Source organism: Thamnophis elegans, chromosome 4 (assembly GCF_009769535.1).
Source record: "Thamnophis elegans isolate rThaEle1 chromosome 4, rThaEle1.pri, whole genome shotgun sequence".
NCBI classification, from domain to species: domain Eukaryota; kingdom Metazoa; phylum Chordata; class Lepidosauria; order Squamata; family Colubridae; genus Thamnophis; species Thamnophis elegans.
Window position 1 is genome coordinate 141,854,321 of NC_045544.1, and position 20,996 is coordinate 141,875,316.

Sequence of the window (20,996 nt, forward strand, 5' to 3'; positions counted from 1 at the left end):
GAGAAAAAGAAAGGAAGGGGAAGAAAGAAAGGAAGGGGGAAAGGAAGAAAGGATGGGAGAAGGAAAGAGAGATAGACAGATACTTAAACAGCAAAATCACCCAGTTGGGGGGCTGCCAAGGGCCTCTGCAGCAAAAGCCAAGGGGGCAGCCAGGGGGGGCGCCTGGAGCCTTCTGTGTTTTAGATGCAAAGGGCATCTCTTCACTTGCAGCTCCCTCCACCCCACCCCACCCCACCCCCCCGCTTTGAGGCTTCTGCTCCTCCCTTCCGGGCCCCTTCAGTTGGTGCAATTGGGGGCTCTTTCCCTGCCCCCAAGAGACCACCTGGGTGCCCTCCTCCTGCCCCTCCCCATCTTTAGAAAAACGCCCAACAATTTTAGCCCCAAAATGCCTTTCCCCTTCCTTTGTCTTCCTGTTTTTCACTCCCTTGCCAGGGAGGGCCCAGGGCCAGCGCCTTCCGAGGCCCCCTGCCCAGCTTGGCTTCGGGCAAAGCATCTCCAAGCCCCCACCCCCCACAACTCACTGGAGCTGGGCACTCAGCCCTGGAGACTGCCAGGCCCTGGCAGACTTGGGGGGGGGGGAGAGCCGAGCGGATAAAAGGAGGCACTCAGCTGGCGCCAGCCCCACTCAAAGGCAGAAGCAGGGCTGGCCCCACAGCAGGGAGCTCTCCTGGGGGGGGGGGTATCTTGTCTTTCTCCCTCTGGTTCTGGAGGTCTTGGCAGTAGGCAAAGAGGCTGGCAGCCAATTCTGCCCCCTCCCAGGAGAATGTTGGCTCCAGAAGGGAGGGAGAACTTCCTTTCTCCTTTCAAAATCAACTTTCTTCTTCCTTCCTCTCCCTCCCTCCTTTCTTTCCATTTTTTTCTCTCCTTCCTTCAAAATCAACTTTCTTTCTCTTTCTCCTTATTTTTCTCCCTTTCCCTACCTTTCTTCTTTCTTTTTTTCATTTTTTTCTCTCCTTCCTTCAAAATCAACTTTTTCTTTCTCCTTATTTTTCTCTCCCTCCTTTTTTTCATTTTTCTCTTCCTTCAAAATCAACTTTCTTTCTCATTTTTCTCTCCCTCCCTACCTTTCTTCTTTTTCTCTTTTCATTCTTTTTTTCTCCTTTCAAAATCAACTTTTTCTTTCTCATTTTTCTCTCCCTCCCTACCTCCTTTCTTCCTTTTTTCCTTCTTTCCTTCAAAATCAACTTTCTTTCTTTATTTTTCTCTCCCTCCCCTTTTCTTTCTTTTCTTCCTTTTTTTCCTTCCTTTTTCCTTCCTTCAAAACCAACTTTCTTTCTTTCTCCTTATTTTTCTCCCTCTCACCTTTCTTCTTTCTTTTTTTATTTTCTTTTTTCTCTCCTTCCTTCAAAACCAACTCTCTTTCTCTTTATCCTTATTTTTATCTCCCTCCTTTTTCTTTTTTTCATTTTTTTCTTCCTTCAAAATCAACTTTATTTCTCATTTTTCTCTCCCTCCCTACCTTTTTTCTTTCTTTTCATTTTGTTTTTTTCCTCCTTTCAAAATCAACTTTCTTTCTCCTTATTTTTCTCTCCCTCCCTACCTCCTTTCTTCCTTTTTTTCCTTCTTTCCTTCAAAATCAACTTTCTTTATTTTTCTCTCCCTCCCTTTTTCTTTCTTTTCTTCCTTTTTTTCCTTCCTTTTTTCTTCCTTCAAAACCAACTTTCTTTCTTTCTCCTTATTTTTCTCCCTCTCACCTTTCTTCTTTCTTTTTTTATTTTCTTTTTTCTCTCCTTCCTTCAAAATCAACTTTCTTTCTCTTTATCCTTATTTTTATCTCCCTCCCTATCTTTCTTCTTTTTTGTTTCTCCTTCCTTCAAAATCTACTTTCTTTCTCTTCCTTCTCCTCCTTTCTCTGTATTGCTTGGCATTTTCACCATGTAAGAAAACTGTAGTAAGAACTCCAGCCCATTTGCAGCTGCTGCATCCCTCAATTACAATATTCGTGCCGGGAATCGCTTTGATTTCTTTTACGGTTATTCGCCACCCAAACTCGCTCGAGGAGACGGACAGACATATTGAATAAACATGGACTGAAATGAACACTGCAGTTATTCATAAGAGTTGTTCAATGCAATAATTGACTAAATGAATACTCAATTAATCTGGCACCAGGTCCGTTCTCCGAGAAGGGGAAGGCGGGGGAGTTCTTGCCTGGGGGTGGGGGGTGGGTGGGGGACCAGCCCAGAGAGAAAAACAATGGCTTGGCATGCGGAGACCGAATCTCAGACATGTTCGAGCAGCTGGTTGGGGAAGGGGAGGGGGTTTCCTGGCCATTTGCTGCCACCCCCCCCAGGCTGACTCAATCCGTTTGCAAGAAAAATATTCAGGTGAGCAGACCTGATAAAGACACCGATTGCTCATCCTCTGAAAAAAAGGATTGGCTTGGAAGGGTTTTTGGCTGGCCTCACCCACCCCACCCCAGGCTGGCACGCTTCACTGCTCAGCTGGGGAAATAATCGAGGGTGAAGCACACAATGAGAAACTGTCCAAGCATACAAAATATAGAATAACGTGAGTTGGAAGGGACCTTGGAGGTCCTCCTAGTGCAGCCCCGATATGCCAGGTGTGTCCGACATTGGAGGTTTTGAGGTCTGTGGACTTCAACTCCCAGAATTCCCCAGCCAGCTAGGCCTTAAAGGTCCCAGAGGTGGCATCCTTACCCTATGCCATTCCCAACAAATGGCTGTCCCGTCAAAACCTCCAGTGATGGGGCACCCTCGCTATCTAAACCAGTGTTTCTCAACCTTGGCAACTTGGAAGATGTCTGGACTTCAACTCCCAGAATTCCCCAGCAGTGGTTAGGACAGTGTTTCTCAACCTTGTCAACTTGAAGATGTCTGGACTTCAACTCCCAGAATTCCCCAGCCAGCGAATGCTCCAATTCTGGGAGTTGAAGTCCGGACATCTTCAAGTTGACAAGGTTGAGAAACACTGATCTAAACTATTCCACTGGTTGATTGTCCTCACTGTATAAGGGGATGCAGACTACAGAGAGTCACAGTTTGAAGGGACCTTAGAGGTCTTCTAGTCCAACCACTGCCCAAGGCCGATCTCTTTTTAAAAACCTCCAACGATGAAGCACCCATAACTTGTAGTGGCAAGCAGTTCCGCGGGTGAATTGTCCTCACTGCCAAGAAGCTTCTCCTGAATATCCAGGTTGATGGGCTTCCATCATTTCTCATCCTGCCTTGGAGAACACGTGGAAACCCCACCCCCTTCTTCTATTTGGCAGCCCCTCAAAATATTGGAAGATGCTATCGTGTCACCCCAAGTCCTTCTTTCCATTCAGCTGGACGTGCCCAATTCCTGAAAACATTCCTTCTGCCCTGCCAGCTCTTTCCTTCTCAAGACTTCTGGAGGTGCATGAAACTCCCGTCTCCTTGGCGCTCTTGCCAGGGAGCAGCTTCCAACCTGCCCAGATGATGGGCGTAGCGCCCCACATTTTACATTCTGCCTCGCCTGCAAAGATCAATCGATTCCCTCCCTGGCATTTCGCCCTCGGTCTGTTGCGTGTTTATCTCTTCGCCTCTCGCAGCTCCCCACGCCTGACCGTTGCTCAAAACAATGCTGGCATTCCCAGGTGGGTATCACGAGCGAAACGGCAGCCTGGAGCCCTGGCAACACAGCAGCGCCTGCCCCCGTTTCTCCAGTGGGGAACGGGCAAACACCAGGCAGCCGTGCGATTGGAGCGCTCCGAAACCCCCACCCCACCCCCGGGAGAAACCACGGCTTAATTGGAAGAGCCTGGCGCAGATTGGAGCGACGTCATCTTGGCTGCAATGAGGGTGTGCGCCCACAAGAGGGCAGCAGTCAGTTTCACCTGGCTGGGTGGAATTTGCCGACTTCAATTCCCATCAGCCCCGGCTGACCTGACCCTCAGCTAAGCTGGCAGGGGCTTATGGGAAGCCCAATACAGACGGAGAAGGCCAGGAGGGGAAAACTGGCTTCGATGGCACTTTGCTTGTCGTGTCACAAAAAGGGACACGGCAGCCGCCATAAATACGAGTCAGTTGCCAAGGCTCTGAATTTTGATCACGTGACTGCGGGGACGAGGAAAAAAACGGTCCTAAGTCCGTTGTTGTAACTTTGGCCACTAAATGAAATCCCCAGCTGAAGTAACTAACATCTACGTGGAGCCTCCATGTGCAGAGGAAGTCTACCTTACTGGTAGCTGGAAGTGGTGAACAAACGGCACTCTAGTTGGTTCGTCCTTTGGTGACAATTGTTTGCAAGTACAGGTGGTCCTTGACTTACGACAACAATAGAGGCAAAATTTCTGTTGTCAAGCGAGACTAGAGAAGTGAGTTTTGGCCCATTTTACGACTTCTCTTTCCAGTCGCTAAGCGAATCGCTGCAGTGGTTCAATTGGTAAGCCAGTCATTAAGTGAGTCTGGCTTCCCCGTGGACTTTTTTTTGCTTCTCCGGTGGTCACAAAAGGGGATCAGGAGACCCTGGGGACATAGCAACGGTCGTAAGTGTGAGCCAACGGCCAAGTGCCTGGATTTGGATCACGTGGCCCAGAGAGATGCTGGAATGGTTGCAGGGTCAGAAGTCAACTTTTGCCAGTCCTGTGAGAACTTTGAAAGGGCCACTAAGTGAACTGCTTTAAGTGGACTAATACCCGTAGTAGCTTAAAAAATGCTCCATGGCTTGAAAGAAGTTTGTAGAGCAGGGGAGAAACCATGATCTTCTTTTTTTTAAAAAAAAATAAAATTAAATATATTTTGGGGCCGTGACTGGGATTCGAACCGAGGTTGCTGCGGGAGATTAACTTGACTTTTGCATTTGACAACTGCAGCTAGATTGTTGGTGGCGCAATACTGGAAAGAAGGAAGATTTGTTTACTACCTAGGAATGGACACTGAAAATCACAAACTTTAGCAGAGACGGCTAAAATATTTGCGTATCTCAAGGACAATTCAAACGAGAGAGGGAAAAATGGGTTGACTATATTCAAAATAAATACGGGTCTAGGAAATTCCAGATAGCTTATGATTAAGATCAGAAACGATACAAATTGCTTATAGTTAGCCTAGCAAGGAGGAGCTAAGCTCGATTCAAAGACGCTATTAACTTTCCACGTTTTCTCTTAAGTATATCTTAAACTGTTTTTATTAAAGATTTATACCTTGTATTGGTTCTGGGAAGTCAGGGGGAGGGGAGGAGAGGGTGGGAGGGAGTGGAGTTTGCTAAGTTGGAGGAGGGATGAGAAACCGTGATCTTCTGACCTCTTCAATAGGGGGCAGGCTCTCTGGGGCCAAGCATGAGGCTGCCCAGGGGGCGACTGATGGCCCCAGGACACCCCTTGTTAACACACACACACCCTCTGGCCTTTGGGATTTTTAAGCTTTTTGCCTGTGAGCTTGAACCCCTTTGCTCGTTCTCCTTACCCCGTGGGATCGGATGAGGGCATTTGGCTCTCTTAGGATGCCACCAATCCCCCAGAGCCATTCAGGTGAGGTGGGTAAGGAAGAGGGCAGCGCAGGGACAGGTGAGGACACCTGGGGGAGGCTGGAGGCGGCTCAAAGCCAGCGGGGAGCTGCCTGGTTTGGGAGAGGAAGAGAAATAGGATATAACAACAGGGTTGGAAGGGACCTTGGGGGGTCTTCTAGTCCAACCCTCCTCTGCTCAAGCTATAAAATTTCAGGCAAATGGTTGTCCAATCTCTTCTTTAAAATGCCCAGTGTCGGAGCATTGACAACTTCTGGAGGCAGGCAGTTCCACTGGTTAATGGTCCTCCTTACTTCCAGGTTGATTCTCTCCTTAATGAGTTTCCATCCATTGCTTCTCCTCGTCTTGCTCAGGGGGGCTTTGGGGAATAGATGGACCCCAGCAGAGAGACAACACCCACCTTATGGCCCTAAGAGTGGGGAATTCTGGGTCTTAAAAGCAGCCAAGCCAAGATCGGACATCCCTCATCTAAACTGTGCGGAGGGACTCAAACGCCAGAAAACAGGGCTGGGAAAAGATTTGCTGCTGAAGGATTTCCAAAGGTGGAATTGAACCTCTGGCTTTTTTAAAAAGCCAGAGTGACCACAGGCAGCCATATAAACTGCAGGGAAACCTTCTGGAATCAACTATGGCTCAAATGATCCCTTGGCGGGTCAGAGGCTCCCCCCCCCCGACTAATTAATTAATTTATTAGATTTATAGGCCACCCAATCCCGGAGGACTACCCCAAATTCGGCTCTGGCCTTCTCGATCGGGACCTCATTTTCTACAATCAGGCCAGGTCGTGTATATAGGTAAGTCCTCGAGTTACAGCACTTCATTTAGTGGCTCAAAGTTACAAGCACTGAAATAAGTGACTGATGACCCCTTTTCACACTTACGGCCACTGTAGCGTCCCCAGGGTCATGTGATCAACATTTGGATGCTTAGCAACTGGTTCGTGAGGTTGCAATGTTGAGGTCACATGACCCCCCCCCCCCTTTGAGACTTTCTGACCAGCAAAGTCAGTAGCCACTTATTTGAAATAGTGCAGGTTCTCCTGCTTCAGCAGGGGGCTGGACTAGAAGATCCAAGCCAAGGTGGCGCAGTGGTTAGAGTGCAGTACTGCAGGCCACTTCAGCTGACTGTTATCTGCAGTTCAGCGGTTCTAATCTCACCGGCTCAAGGTTGACTCAGCCTTCCATCCTTCCGAGGTGGGTGAAATGAGGACCCAGACTGTGGGGGGCGATATGCTGACTCTGTAAACCGCTTAGAGAGGGCTGAAAGCCCTATGAAGCGGTATATAAGTCTAACTGCTATTGCTATATTGCTATCTCCCAGGTCCCCTCCAGCTCTGCTCTATTCTATTCCTTATTCTATATTCGGTTCTGCTCTATTCTATTCTACTAATTTAGCTGCACTGATTCACTTAACAACCGTGGCAAGATAGGGTGTAAAATGGGGCAAAACTCATTCAACAACTGCTTTCCTTAACAACAGAAAATCTGGGCTCAAGTGTGGTCGCAAGGACTTCCTGTAAGCGGGAAAATCCTTTACATTGGAGGGGAACTGCACGTTCTCCCTCCTCCACCGTTCTCTTAGGATCTGAAAGCAAGGTGGGAAACCGCACTGGTGTTCGGGTTAATTTATTGTAAATCTTCGAATAGTTTTGTAGAACAGTTTGTAAACCTCTTGTACAGACGCTGCGTTGGAGCCCCCGCTGGCCGGCCTTCGCTTAGATGATCCCAATCTGAAAAAGAAGCAGAAACTCTGTTAGCCATCTTGTTCCTGCTGGTCTTAGTAGACTCAAACAGCTTCTTCTTTCCTTCCAGCCGAAGAAGCCAACACCATCCCAGGATGTATAAACAGAGGCCATCCAGGTCACTTGAGGTATTTGTACCGCTTTACAAGGCCACATCTGGAATCCCGCAACCAGTTTTGGTCACCATACTATAAAAAAGATGTCGAGGCTTTGGGAAAAAGTTCAGAGAAGAGCAACCGAGATGACCAAAGGCCTGGAGACTCACATATAGGAAGAACAGAATTGCAGGATTTGGGCTTTTGGCCAGTCTACAGAAAAGGAGGACTAGAGGTGGCAGGAGAGCAGAATTCCAATATTTGAGGGGGTCAAGTTATTCTCCAGAGCACCAGGGAGCAGGACAAGAAACAATGGTTGGAAATTAATGAAGGAGGGAAGCAACCTGGAATTCAGGAGAAACTTCCTGACAGTGAGGACAATTAACCAGGGGAACTGCTTGCCACCAGAAGCTTTGGTTGCTTCATCACTGGAGGCTTTCAAGAAGAGACTGAACAGCCACTTGTCTGAAATGGTGTAGGCTCTCCTGTTTGAGCAGGGGGTTGGACTAGAAGATCTCCAAGGTCCCTTCCAGCTGTGCTGTGCTCTCCAAGAGAGCCCCCCTCATCCCCTTTCCCAAAGGTGCCTATTCGAGAGGCAACTGAACTTTCTAGATCCTCAACCCCCTATAGAAACAAGTCCCATAAAGCACAACTTACCTTGTTGGCCACATCAAGCGCGTCGTAATCTGGAGCGAGACGGACGTAGGCTTTTTTCTCCCCGTCAGGCCTGGAAGGAGGCAGAAGTCTTAAGCGCCAGAAAACAAAAGGATTTTCCCCAGTTCCAGCCACCAAGAGGGTTACAAATCCCCAGAGGTCTCTAAAAGCATGGCTGAAGGTAGTCCCCCCACTTACAACTCTTCAGTCGTTAAATGAATGGTTGCTAAGTAGAGGACTATTCATGGCATTGTCTTTCTTCTGCAGATGTAGGACTTTTTACTGGCTTCCTTAGCGCAGAAATTGGGGTGCAGTCTGATCCCCTAGTTCCGAGGCAGCCGACCCAAATGAAATTGATGCCATGCAGCTAGTCCTTGAATTACAACCATTCATTTGGTGCCAAAATTGCAATGCCACTGATAAAAAAGTTGAATTATCAGCGCTTTTCACTTTATGAACAATGCAGCATCCCCCTGGTCATGTGATCAAAATTCAGACACTTGGCAACTGGTTCCTATTTATGACGGTCGCAGCGTCAAGGGGGGGTTGTCACGTGATCCGCTTTTTTGCAACCTTCTGACAAACAAAGTCGGAGAAGCCAGATTCACTTAACAACGGTGTTACTTTTTTTTCTAAAAAATACTTTATTTTCCATTTTCATAACATATAATGACATGTATACTATTCCATAGCCAATATCCTATTGTATTAAGTAGTAATTACATCAGTTCCTCTTGTCATCAACACCCAGAAAGATAAAAACCCATTATTAGCTCTTCTGCTCTCCATACACCTCTTTCTTCTGCCTCTCTCCTACCTCCTTTCTTCCCTCCATCATCCTTTCCTACTCTACTTCCCCTTCCTTTCTCCTTCTCCTCTCTCTTCATTCCACTCCTCCTTATCCTCATCTTCCCCCCTTACCCTCTCTCCTATCCCTCTCTTCTCATCTTTCTTCTCTCCTCTGTTTCCCACTCTTCCTCTCTCCTATCCCTCTCTTCCCACCTTTCTTCTCCCTTCTGTTTCCCACTCTTCCTCTCATTGGTGTATTTCAGCTTCTGAGCAAACTCCATTCTATGTTGATGGTATTTATGCTTCCATATCAATATACTTAACATATCTTAGTTTTAAAGAAAAAATAAATAAGAGAAGACAGTATACATGTGCAATCATTACTTTAAATTCTAACACCCCTCGTCAAGCCTAATATACATTCCTCCCTTGCCAAGTTTGGGGATGCCTGACCTGATTCATCTAACACAAAATGTAGCAATAGACGCTTCTCTTTCCAAGATGCCCTGGTGGAATAATATCTCCAGGCCGCTTGCTATAAAGGGTGGAGAGGCTTCAGATCCCTGGGCGTCTTCTGCTTTAAGAGGTAAAATCTATTTTCAAAGCGCTTGGCCTAGAAATGACCCCATCTCCCACTTTTCGGACTTCAGTTCTGCAAAGTTGGAATGGCTGCTTTACAAGATGGATTCTTTCCAAAAGATTTTAAGCTTAAGACTTTCATGTTCATTACACCTTCCCTCTTCTCTCTTCTAAAGCAGAGGAGTTCAACCGTGGCCACTTTTAAGACTGGTGGACTTTAAGTCTCAGAATTCCCCAGCCGGCTATTCTTGAAGTCCACCTCTCTTAAAGGTGGCTAGGGAATTCCAGGAGCGGAAGTGCACCGGACGTAACACGGCCAAGGTTGAACTCCTGTGCTCTAAAGGATTCTTCGTGCATCAGTGGTTCCTTTGAAAACATCACATAGCTCAGTCGGAAAAAGTTTCCATCATCTGCACGAAATGGCCCTAGAGCCCCTCCCCCTCACGCTCCCACCTGCTGCGTTACCTGATCAAGGTGTTGACCTTGGCCACGTCAATGTCATACAGCTTCTTGACCGCCTGTTTGATCTGGTGCTTGTTGGCCTTCACGTCAACGATGAAGACCAGAGTGTTGTTATCCTCAATTTTCTTCATGGCCGACTCAGTGGTCAGTGGGAACTTGATGATGGCATAGTGGTCAAGCCTGGGAAGGAAAGGGAGGCCTTCATTAGCCCACTGGGGAGCAGGCCAGGGGGAACCCCAAAAGGCTTTGCCCAGGATCAAGGTGCATCAGTTTCCTGTGGCTACAATCACAACCACTCAGACTTTGGTCGCTAAAGCCTCATCACGCGCAGTCTCGATCCTGAAGATACCATGTTTCCCCGAAATTACGTGTCCTGATGATAAGGCCATGCCACATTTTTCTGGTGGGCAAAAACATAAGCCCTCCCTCGCAAATAAGCCCCCTGGACAACCCCACCCCCACCTCCGGTCAGGCAGAGCGCCGTTCACCAACCTAGCGGTATCCTGGAGGTGCCAAGCTGCAGGAACCGGGGGGGGGGGGGGGGGGGAGAAGCAAAGGTGATTGTGTTGCTTAGCATCTTCAGGATACCACTAGGTTGGTGAGCGGCTCTGTGCCCAGCTGAAGAGGGGGGTTGCCGGGTGGCTGCTCTCTTGCGAGCGGGCTCCCAAAGATCCGGGCATGGCTGTGTTGTGCTGTCGCAGCAGCGCAACACAGTAGCCATGAAGCGACCACACTCGTTAGAGCGTACGCCCAGAGCGGCCATTGCCGGAAGACTCGGTTTGGAAGCTGCAGAAAAAGCCATGTGGCGGAGGTGCCCTGGCTCTGCGGAGAGAGGTGGGCCAAGGGCATCTTGAGGCTGGCAGGCGCATGAGCGAGAGCGGAACAGCCGCTCGCGCAACCCACCTCTCCAGCCGTGCAGAGCTCCATTCACTGCCATTTCAAAGGCGCCAAGCCGCAGGAGCCGGCGAACAGGCGCTCACGTGGCATGGCGATACCCCCAGGTCAACGAATGGCGCTGTGCCCGGCTGGAAAGGGGGTTTGCCAGGTGGCTGCTCGTGAGTGTGGTCGCTTCATGGCTGCTGTGTTGCGCTGCGCAACACAGCCATTCGCCCATGAGTCTGTGCCAGGGTCTCTGGGAGCCCGCTCGCAAGAGAGTAGCTGCCTGGCCATCCCAAAACAATAAACCCTCCACCCATAATAAGGCCCAAGCCATATTTTGCGTGTAAAAAGGAAATAAGACCCTGTCTTATTTTGGGGAAAACACGGTAGCACCTTTTAAGAACACAAATAAAGCCGTCTATGCCACAGGACATCAACCAAGGGAATAAAAGGCCCGGAAAGAAGGAAAAAAGGTAACAGGTGGAGATGCTGGGTACCATTTGCCTGTGGAAGCCTCCAGGGGGAGATGCTAATTAATAAGCCATCGCACGTAGACCTCTATAGTGCTGCACTGTGCTTGAATGGCACAGCTGAGTCTAAGCGGTTCATAGAGTCAGCATATTTGCCCCCCCTAATCTGGGTCCTCGCTTTACAGACTTCGGAAAAATGGAAGGCTGAGTTAACATTGAGCCGCTCAGGATCGAACCTCTGGCAGTGGGCAGTTAGCCTACAATACTGTATTCTAACCACTTCACCACCGGTTTTTGATGCTCCCTCTACCAAACCACCTGGTTTTAACCTGCCTCGCTCTCACTGAATGAAATGGAAGAGAATTAGGGGTGATATACTGAAGAGGTGCCTCTGCACTGCATCAGTGGGGAAGGAAAGATTCCCCTTGTTGCAATTGTGATGTTAATACTGCAATTCAGCGGTTCAAATCTCACCGGCTCAAGGTTGACTCAGCCTTCCATCCTTCCGAGGTGGGTGAAATGAGGACCCAGACTGTGGGGGTCAATACGCTGACTCTGTAAACCGCTTAGGGAGGGCTGAAAGCCCTATGAGGCGCTATATAAGTCTAACTGCTATTGCTACTGCTATTAATATATAGTGCAAGATTACCCATGCCATGCCTGCTCTGGTTCCCCGCATCATCTGCAGAGAGCAACACCAGGGGCCATCCACTAGATAGCTCAAGTGGATATCCAATTATCATTTTTAAGTGGACTGGAACTGGGCACAGGGTTCAAAATGGGGTGTGATTAAAGCCCCATACAGCAGAATTAGAATATCTTTATTTCCTCTTGCGATGCAATCTAAAAATGGAAAACACAGTCCAATAAACTGAGCCATCCCACGAGAGACCCATCATCCACTCCAGCCCAAGGCCTGGGGGAAGAGCCAAATTCTAAGGCAGGCAACTTATTCCCTCGCCTGGGCCGCAATAAGTGGAGAGGAATGGCCTTGAGCCACATACTAAAGTATTGCTAAAAACCACATGAAGGTAGTCCTCGACTTACAAGAGTTTGTTTAGTGACCATTCAAAGTTACACCAGCACTGGAAAAAGGGGACGTATGGCCATTTTTCACACATATGACCATTACACCATCCTCATGATTTACATTCAGATGCTGGACAACTGACTCTTATTTATGACTGTTGCAGTGTCTCGGGGTCACGTGATCAGCTTTTGTGACCTTCTGACAAGTCAAACAAATGTTAAGATTCACTTAACAACCATGTTATTAAGAACTGCAGTGATTCACTTAACAAGTGTGGCAAGAAGAGTGATAAAATAGGGTAAAAAATTCCCTTAACAAAGGTCTCAACAGGAACTTAACAGTTGGGCTTGGCTGTGCTCATAAGTGGAAGATCACCTGTAATGCTAAAAGTTTGTGATCCTCTCTTGCAGCCCATGGATTGAAGGTTGGGCAGGCCTGTTCAAGGGATTTGCAGTCCAGGTATAAGCGATTGGACCTTTTTTTTGGGGGGGGGGGGGCAAGGGCCAACCTACTTGTTCCTCCTCGGGGCGCTCTTCCGGGGATACTTGGGCTGCCGACGTAACCGCAAAGTCTTTGGTCTCCGGAAGGTGGGAGACGTCCGGATCTTCTTCTTCTTGTGACTGTGGACCCCTTTCAACACGGCTTTCTTCGCTTTAAGTGCTTTGGATTTTGCCTCCGTCTTCGCTGGGACAGCTGCAGAGGAGGGAGAAACAGGTTTAGTACAGAAGAGCTGAGCTGGTATCTGGTCCTCTGCTCCCTCCACAAGCCTCTGAGGGCCTCAAAGAGAACAGAACTGCAGCAAAATCAAGGCCGCTGATGGAAGCAGGACACATCACCAGGAGGAAGCCCAGCCAAGTGTCCATCATCCGGGTCATGGCGGTCCCAAAGGTGCTTTTCCAAAAGGCAAGTGAACTTTTTTTTAAAAAGTTTCTCTTCTCATCCAAGAAGCTTCTTCAGCTGTTAGAACTGAAGAAGCTTCTTGGATGAGAAGAGAAGCATTTTCAAAGAAAAAGTCAAGAAAGTCCACTTGGTTTTTTGAAAAACTCTTTTACCTTTGGGACACTCTGGCCAAAAATATGTTACACAAAAGGGCACAAATTATAGTGGTCTTTAGGACGCAACACAGACTGCAAGAGAATGTGTCCCAGTGGCACTTCTCAACCACAACATCTTTAACATGCATGGACTTCAACCCTCAGATTCCCCTCAGCTAGCATGGGGGAAATGTTCTTCCTGCTCGACTCTGCTCAGTGGGAACTTAATGATGGCATAATGGTCAAGCAGGGGAGGCCTTCATTAGCCCAGTGGGGAACACGCATGGGGGAACCCCAAAAGACACAAGGCTTTGCCCAGGATCAAGGTGCATCAGTTTCCTGTGGCTCCAATCACAACCACTCAGACTTTGGTCGCTAAAGCCTCATCACGCACAGCCTCGATCCTGAAAATAGCACATTTTAAGAAGACAAATAAAGCAGTCTATGCCACAGGACATCAACCAAGGGAATAAAAGGGCTGGAAAGAAGGAGAAAAGGGTGGAGATGCTGGGTACCATTAGCCTGTAGAAGACTCCAGGGGGTCATGCTAACTTAACAGAATAACACAGTAGCATGGGACCTTGGCGGTCTTCCAGTCCAACCCCCTGTTCAAGCAGGAGATCCAAGAGTTCCCTCGCACATATGTGCTAGTCGTTCCCAACTCTAGCAGTGCTCATCTGTGTTTCAAAGCCGAAGTGCCAGCGCTGTCCGAAGACATCTCCGTGGTCATGTGGCTGGCATGACTAAACACCAAAGGCGCACAGAACGCTGTTCCCTTTGCATCAAAGGTGGTCCCTATTTCTCTACTCTCATTTTTACACGCTTTCGAACTGCTGGGTTGGCAGAAGGTGGGACAAGCAACGGGAGCTCACTCCGTTACGCAGCGCTAGGGATTCGAACGGCCGACCTTCCTGATCGACAAGCTCAGCAGCCACTGCGTCCCCAGTGTTGGAGCAACCATAACTTCTGGAGGGAAGTCGTTCCACTGGTTGATTGTTTCTCAACGTCAAGAAATGTTTCCTTAGTTCTAAGGCTGGTTCTCTACTTAAGAGAATGAAGAGGAATCGTCCTTCCAGGAAAAGAAATAAATGAGAAAGAGGGAAGGGCTCTTCCTCAGGTCATCACACCCTGTGGGGGGAGATGGGTGGCATAGAAATTTAATCACCAATCAATCGAATTCCGAGACATTTTCGCTGGAGCACTGCTGAGTAGAGGGCTGGACCAGATGATCTCTAAGGACCCTTTCCTTCTGGGACTGTTCTCCCACTCCCCCCCCCCCGTGTGGGACCCCATATACAAAACCCACACAAGCCCCCATGTGAAACCATATGCTCCATGACAAATAATAAAACCCCCATAATGAGCGCATTCTCCCCCCCCCCAGACCCCAAAACCCATCCTCCCCTTCACAAAAATAACCATCCTCATCAACAGCTGCAAAAGGCCAAATGGGGGAGGGGGGCTAGAAGCTCAATCAAATTAGGTAATGGCCTCCCCCTCCCCAACCAATTACCCAAAGACATCGAAAAACCGGGGATGATGGGCACTATGATCCCCAATTAAACGCCCTATTAGGGCCGGCCAATTAATCCTCGTCAGGCCGGGGATGATGGGCACTGTGATCCCCAATAACAGCCCATTAGACCCCGCCAATTAATGAAAGGCTTCGTCAGGCCGGGGATGATGGGCACTGTGATCCCCAATAACAGCCCATTAGAGCCGGTCAATTAATGAAAGGCTTCGTCAGGCCGGGGATGATGGGCACTGTGATCCCCAGTCACCATTAGGCCCGGCCAATTACCCACAGCCGTCGAAAAGCCGGGGATGATGGGCACTGTGATCCAGCAGCAAGAGAACCGTGGTGGGGCAAGATTAAATGGGGGCCGGAGAGAGAAGAGAAGGGTCTGAAGAAACGATGGGAACGGGGGGGAACCCGCCCCATCCTGAGGGGGATGCAAGGAGACCACGCGGCCTCCCCTGAGGGGAAAGACGGCGAGGGAAGCGCCCAGCCGGGCCCAGCTCTCCGGGGAGGCCATGCTGAGGCAGTCTCGGGGTAAGGGCGGCGGGTGGGCACCGCCAGAGGCCGAACCCCCCCCGCCAGAGCCCCGCGCTCACCCTCCTTCTTCGCCTTCGGCGCCATCTTGGCTGGGCGCAAAAGAGGCGGCCGCGTGAACGCGGCCTGCGCTTATAAGTGCCAAGTCTCGCGAGAGCCGCCCGGCCAAGCCACGCGGGACTCGCGAAGGAGGCGCGAGCGCGCGAACTTAGGCCTTCCCGGGGGAGGGGCGGACAATAATAAAGCAACGGGGGGGGGGGGGCCGTGGCCGGCCACCCAACGGGAAGGCGCCTGCGCACCGAGGGCCGGAGGGATTCGCGAGGGTTCATGGGAATGGCGGTCTTCATGACGGAAGTGTGGGAGTTGTAGTCCAACGTATCTCTCTCTCCCCGCCCCCATCCATCCATCCATCCATCCACGTGGAGTTCTCTATCGATGTGGCGAAAGTCTGTTTTTTCTGCTTTTAAGAGGCGCATTTAAATTTATTTATTTTATTTATTTATTTTATTTATTTATTTTATTTATTTATTTTATTTATTTATTTTATTTATTTATTTATTATTTTATTTATTTTATTTATTTTATTTATTTTATTTATTTTATTTATTTTATTTAATTTATTTAATTTATTTATTTAATTTATTTTATTTCTTTTATTTCTTTTATTTCTTTTATTTGTTTTATTTGTTTTATTCATTTTATTCATTTTATTTATTATTTTATTTATTTTATTTATTTGTCAACAAGTGCAAGGAAACAAGTATCCGTATAGGCATAGAATAGGACACATGAAAAATGGCACAAATAAATGGATATAAATAAGGAAAAACATAGCCATAAACACATGAAAAAGTTACATATAAATGGGGACAGTAGGCACGCTGGTGCGCTTATGCACGCCTCTTGCCCTTAAATCGGTGGCTTTGCTATCCAATGGCTTATGAATCATATGCACAAATGGCTTTGTTGGAGATTAGGGCCTCAGATCCGCAGTGCAGGATCCATGAGGACTAACGCCTTAAAATCACATCTTTTATTCCAGGCAGACGCAGCTGCCCGTGCTTAGGTGCCCCAATAGACTCCTGAATGTTCGGGTTTTATTGCCTTTCGTAGTTTGAGAGGCAGGTTTGCTGGAGGGTCCCTCTTCCCATCTTAGTTTAGTTTTAGTTTTAGTTTTATTAAACATTTATAGGCCGCCCTTTTCCCTGAGGGGACTCAGGGCGGCTTACAATAATAGGGGAAGGGAGTGCAGGACAAAACACAAAAAGAAAATGTGAGTAAAAATAATTAGCGGTAAAAACACAACATTCATTCAACATTCGGGAGGGGCGAGAGTCTTCAGTCCCAGGAAAAGGGACCCCACTTAGCTGGACAAGGCCAGGCCAGGCAGCCCAGGTGGACTTTTTGGGGCCAGTTCAGGCTCTTCCAGTGCCTCGTTTTTTGTTTTTTTTTAAATTACTATTATTTAATAAATTATACGTAAAATTAAAATACAAATTCCAAAGGAAAAAGAATTACAAAATAAAACAAAGCTAGGAAAAAACCCCATTAAAAATGAATTATAAAAGATAATGTTTGTTCTTCGTTTTTTAAATCAATGTTTTAAATGTTTTTGTCTTATTTTACTTTTGATCATATATTTTTTTAAAAATATGTATTATTAAATATTATTTATCAAATGGTTTTTCCTCCCTGCCCCAGCTGAAGCGAAGCCTGGAATAAGAGTTTATCTGGGACCAGGACAGGCGCAGGCAGCCCTCCCGGGATTTCCCTGGGAGCAGGGGGAAAAGGGCAGGGTCTGGGGTCTTCTTCCCCCCTCAGGAGACCACCACCAGTAGCAACTGGGGTCCTCTGAGCCCTGCAAGATTCTGAGTTTGGCTGCAACAAGTCCACCTTTCACACATTCACAACAAAACCACCTCAAAGCCCAGTCTTCCTCCTTTGCATCACTGCACCTGCCACCCTGCACAGAAGTTTCATAAGTAAATAAATGATGTTCCCTAGTTTAGGAACGAAAGGTCTGCAAGAAAACCCACCAGGCTCAGAGAGCACCAAAGACCCCACAGTCCCCTTCCCCTCCCCTTCCCTCCCTCCCTTTCCCCTATTTCTCCTCCTCCTCCTCAATCCCCCTTCCTTCTAGCACTGATGAGGTTACCTAGTTGGGTCATGAAACATCTGCAAAAAAACCACAAAGCTCAGAGGGCACCAAGGACCCCACAGTCCTCCTCTTCCTCCTTTGAAACCCTTCCTTCATCCCTCCCTCCCTTCCTACTATTCCTCCTCCTTCATCTCCCTTCTCCTCCATCTCCCTCCTTTCTAGCACTGATGAGGTTACCTAGTTGGGTCCCGAAACGTTTGCAAAATAACCACCGGACCCCAGAGTCCTCCTCCCACCCCCCGCTGGAGAATTCTGGGGGTTGAAGTCTGCTGCTCTTAATGTTGCCAAGGTTGGAGACCCGGTTCTAAGTCCTTGGCCAAATTGCATTCCTTCTGGAGGGCATGAATGCCATGCCAGAACATTAGTGGTTAATCATCAATCATCCTCAGAAGGGAGGTGATTTGGCACGGCCTGGCCCTTCCCACTCAGCCTGGTCTTTGCTGGACCTTTGGACGGGAAGAGTCCTTTCCACCCCCTGCGGCCAGACCTTCCCACGAGAGGACAATGCCAGCTGTTCTTAACAAGTAGTCCTCAACTAACAACCGTTAATCATGGCCGGACAAGCAAAGCTAATGCGGGAATCTGGATTCAGTGCTGTGGTCACTCACCAAGCCCCTGGATTCTTTTTTTTAAAGTTTTTATTTTTATTTTTCCATAACCTCTCTTACATCATTCACCTGACAGTGGGGGGTCACCTGGGTAGAGTCTTTGTGTCGTCCTATTTAACACCATTTTAAATCTCCTTTTATCCTTGCCTTTACATTTCAATGGCCTTTTAATTCAACTCCTCCCCGATAATTCTACGTTCTTTTCCAAATGATTCAATTCCCTGTTTCTTTTTGTCTCTATCCATTTTTTATCCAGCGATAAAAACATCCCCGTATCTTCTTATAAATACTCTGGTTCTTCCCTCTCTTTCATTGCCAACCTGAATCTATTCATTTCTGCACAGTCTAATATATATTTTTTTAATTACCTCTCCCTCTGAGGGAATGTTTTCATTTTCCAATTTTGTGCAAATATAATTCTAGCTGCAGTTATTACATGAATAATTAAATATACATATTTTTTTACTATATTTCTCTGGTAAAATACCCAACAAAAACAGTTCCGGCTTTAAATCAATGTTGCTGTATCATCCTTTCCAACCCCAGATGAAATTTTGCCCAATATTTTTTTGCCTCTGCACATGGCGCAGTGGTTAGAGTGCAGCACTGCAGGCTACTTCAGCTGACTGCAGTTCTGCAGTTCAAATCTCACCGGCTCAAAGGTTGACTCAGCCTTCCATACTTCCGAGGTGGGTAAAATGAGGACCCGGATTGTTGTTGGGGGCAATATGCTGATTCTGTAAACTGCTTAGAGAGGGCTGAAAGCCCTACAAAGCGGTATATAAGTCTAACTGCTATTGCTATTGCTAATAGGATCCCAGGGTCTGGTGACATTTCCAACACTTGGTTGAGTTATCTTTAAACATTTTTGCCAATCTTTCCGGTGACATGTGCCATCTATAAAACACTTTGTACAAATTATCTTGATGTGCTGTTGCCATTGTTAATTTATAATTCCTTTCCCATAATTGCGGCTACTTCTCAAGTTCTCTTGTATATCCAAATTGTTTTGCCCATTGTTCCTTTAACCTCTTCTTCTTCTAACTTAACACGAAGTAAATAATTGTATTGTTTTTTTCATCATTTAAGCCCCTGAATTCTGATCACGTGACTGGGATCCTGCGATGGTTGTGTAAAAACGGTCATTTTTCAGCGTCGTAACTTTGAATGCTCACTAAATGAACAATTGGAAGTGAAGGACACCCCAATACCCCAATCTTTCACATTCACATGGGAAAAAAAGAGTGGAAATTGAATTGTCTTTTTAAAATAAATTGACATCGACTGTTTCATTGTAGATATTTTTATTTGAATATGATTTTTTTTAATTGGTGTCACTCTTGAATTTTCCTGGGTAAAACAAAGTTATAAAGATGATTTATTTAGCCTTTTAGATTTAAAACCTTTTTAGTTTTGCTCCCTTTTCGACTTTATTTTTCTCAAGGAAATGTAGACACCCTACAGCAGAGGCCAAAACCTGGGACCCCTGTGTGGCTGTGGGTTCAATAAGCTGAAGATGCCAGGAGACCCACAGAGCCTGTGATTCTCAACCTTGGCAGTGTGAAGATGGGTTGGACTTCAACTCCCAGAATCCCCCAACCAGCTGCATTGAGCATTAAGCGTAAGGAATTGATGTGGCTTTAATTGCGGTTGTCCACAATGTGTGTTCAAAAAAAGTGAGGATTGCACCACAACAGTGAGATTGAAGCAACACACATAACAACTAGGCAGAGCTTTGGTCTCAAGCAGGAGACTCTACACCAGTGTTTCTCAACCTTGGCAACTTTAAGTCCTGTGGACTTCAACTCCCAGAATCCCCCAGCCAGCTTTCGCTGGCTGGGGAATTCTGGGAGTTGAAGTCCACAGGACTTAAAGTCGCCAAGGTTGAGAAACTCTACCCTATACCATTTGAGACAAGTGGTTGTCCATTTTCTTCTTAAATCCCTCCAGGGTTGGCGCACTCACAAATCCTGGGGAGAAGTTGTTCCACTGGTTAATTGTTCTCGCAGTCAGGAAATTCCTCCATAGTTAACAGAGTTAGAAGGGACATTGGAGGTCTTCTAGTCCAATCTACAGCTCAGTCCTAGGTGCTTCTCTCCTTGATTAGTTTCCATCCATTGACTTTGTGCTTGCCAGATCTCCTTCTTAGCCAATTCAGTGGATGTCCCTTGGGCACGATTGGAGGGAGAAAGAGAGAGGGAAAGAAAGAAAGAAAAACAGAACAAGAAGGGGAAAGAGAAAGGGAAAGAGAGAAATGGAAAAAAAGGGAGAAAGAGAGGGGCAGAGAAAGAAAGAGAAAAAGGAGAAAGAGTGGGAGAGAGGCAAAGAAAGAAAGGGACAGAGAAAGGAAAAAGAAAGAAAGAAAGAAAGAAAGAAAGAAAGGGAGAGACAAAGAGAAGGAGAGGAAGAGAGAAAGGGAGAGAAAATCAGAGAAAGAAGAGAAAGAGGAGAGACATGGAAAAAGAGAGAGAGACAGAGAAAGAGAGCAAAAAAGGAGAGACAGAAAAAAGAAAGGGAAAGAGAGAAAAAGGAAAAAGAAAGAGAATGGGAGAGGAAGAGAAAGAGAGAAAGGGAGAGACAAAGAGAAGGAGAGGAAGAGAAAGAGAGAAAGGGAGAGAAAAACAGAGAAAGAAGAGAAAGAGGAGAGACATGGAAAAAGAGAGAGAGACAGAGAAAGAGAGCAAAAAAGGAGAGACAGAAAAAAGAAAGGGAAAGAGAGGAAAAGGAAAAAGAGAAAGGGAGAGAAAGAAAGAGAGAAAAATGAATCAGAGAAAGGGAGAAAAGAGAAACAGAAAGAGAAAGCTTTTTCTCCAGGCTGAATATGATTCTGTACATCCTTAATCACCCTTTCCCCAAAAATTCAAGAAGCCCACCGACTCCCCCCTGGCCTCATGTGGAAATTCTGACCCCCAGGGACAGAGAGAATTATTCAGCATTCTCTCCCCCCCCCCTATTGCCGCTTTCCCACCGTACGCTCAATGGCTGAGCCGTTG

At 47.2% G+C, this 20,996-nt stretch overlaps 1 protein-coding gene and 1 non-coding gene across 2 annotated transcripts; both read right to left on the reverse strand.

Moving 5' to 3' along the window:
* Positions 1-7,060: 7,060 nt before the first annotated feature.
* On the reverse strand, positions 7,061-15,412 carry RPL23A (ribosomal protein L23a). Its single transcript, XM_032217062.1, has 5 exons — positions 15,300-15,412; positions 12,663-12,843; positions 9,775-9,951; positions 7,945-8,014; positions 7,061-7,180 (listed from the first exon to the last, which is right to left on the reverse strand). The coding sequence occupies exons 1-5, from the start codon at positions 15,322-15,324 to the stop codon at positions 7,166-7,168; spliced, it is 468 nt and encodes a 155-aa protein (XP_032072953.1). The 5' UTR covers positions 15,325-15,412; the 3' UTR covers positions 7,061-7,165.
* Positions 9,661-9,725, reverse strand: LOC116508552. Its single transcript, XR_004255368.1, has one exon. It is a non-coding gene; the product is annotated as a small nucleolar RNA SNORD42 (small nucleolar RNA).
* Positions 15,413-20,996: the final 5,584 nt, after the last annotated feature.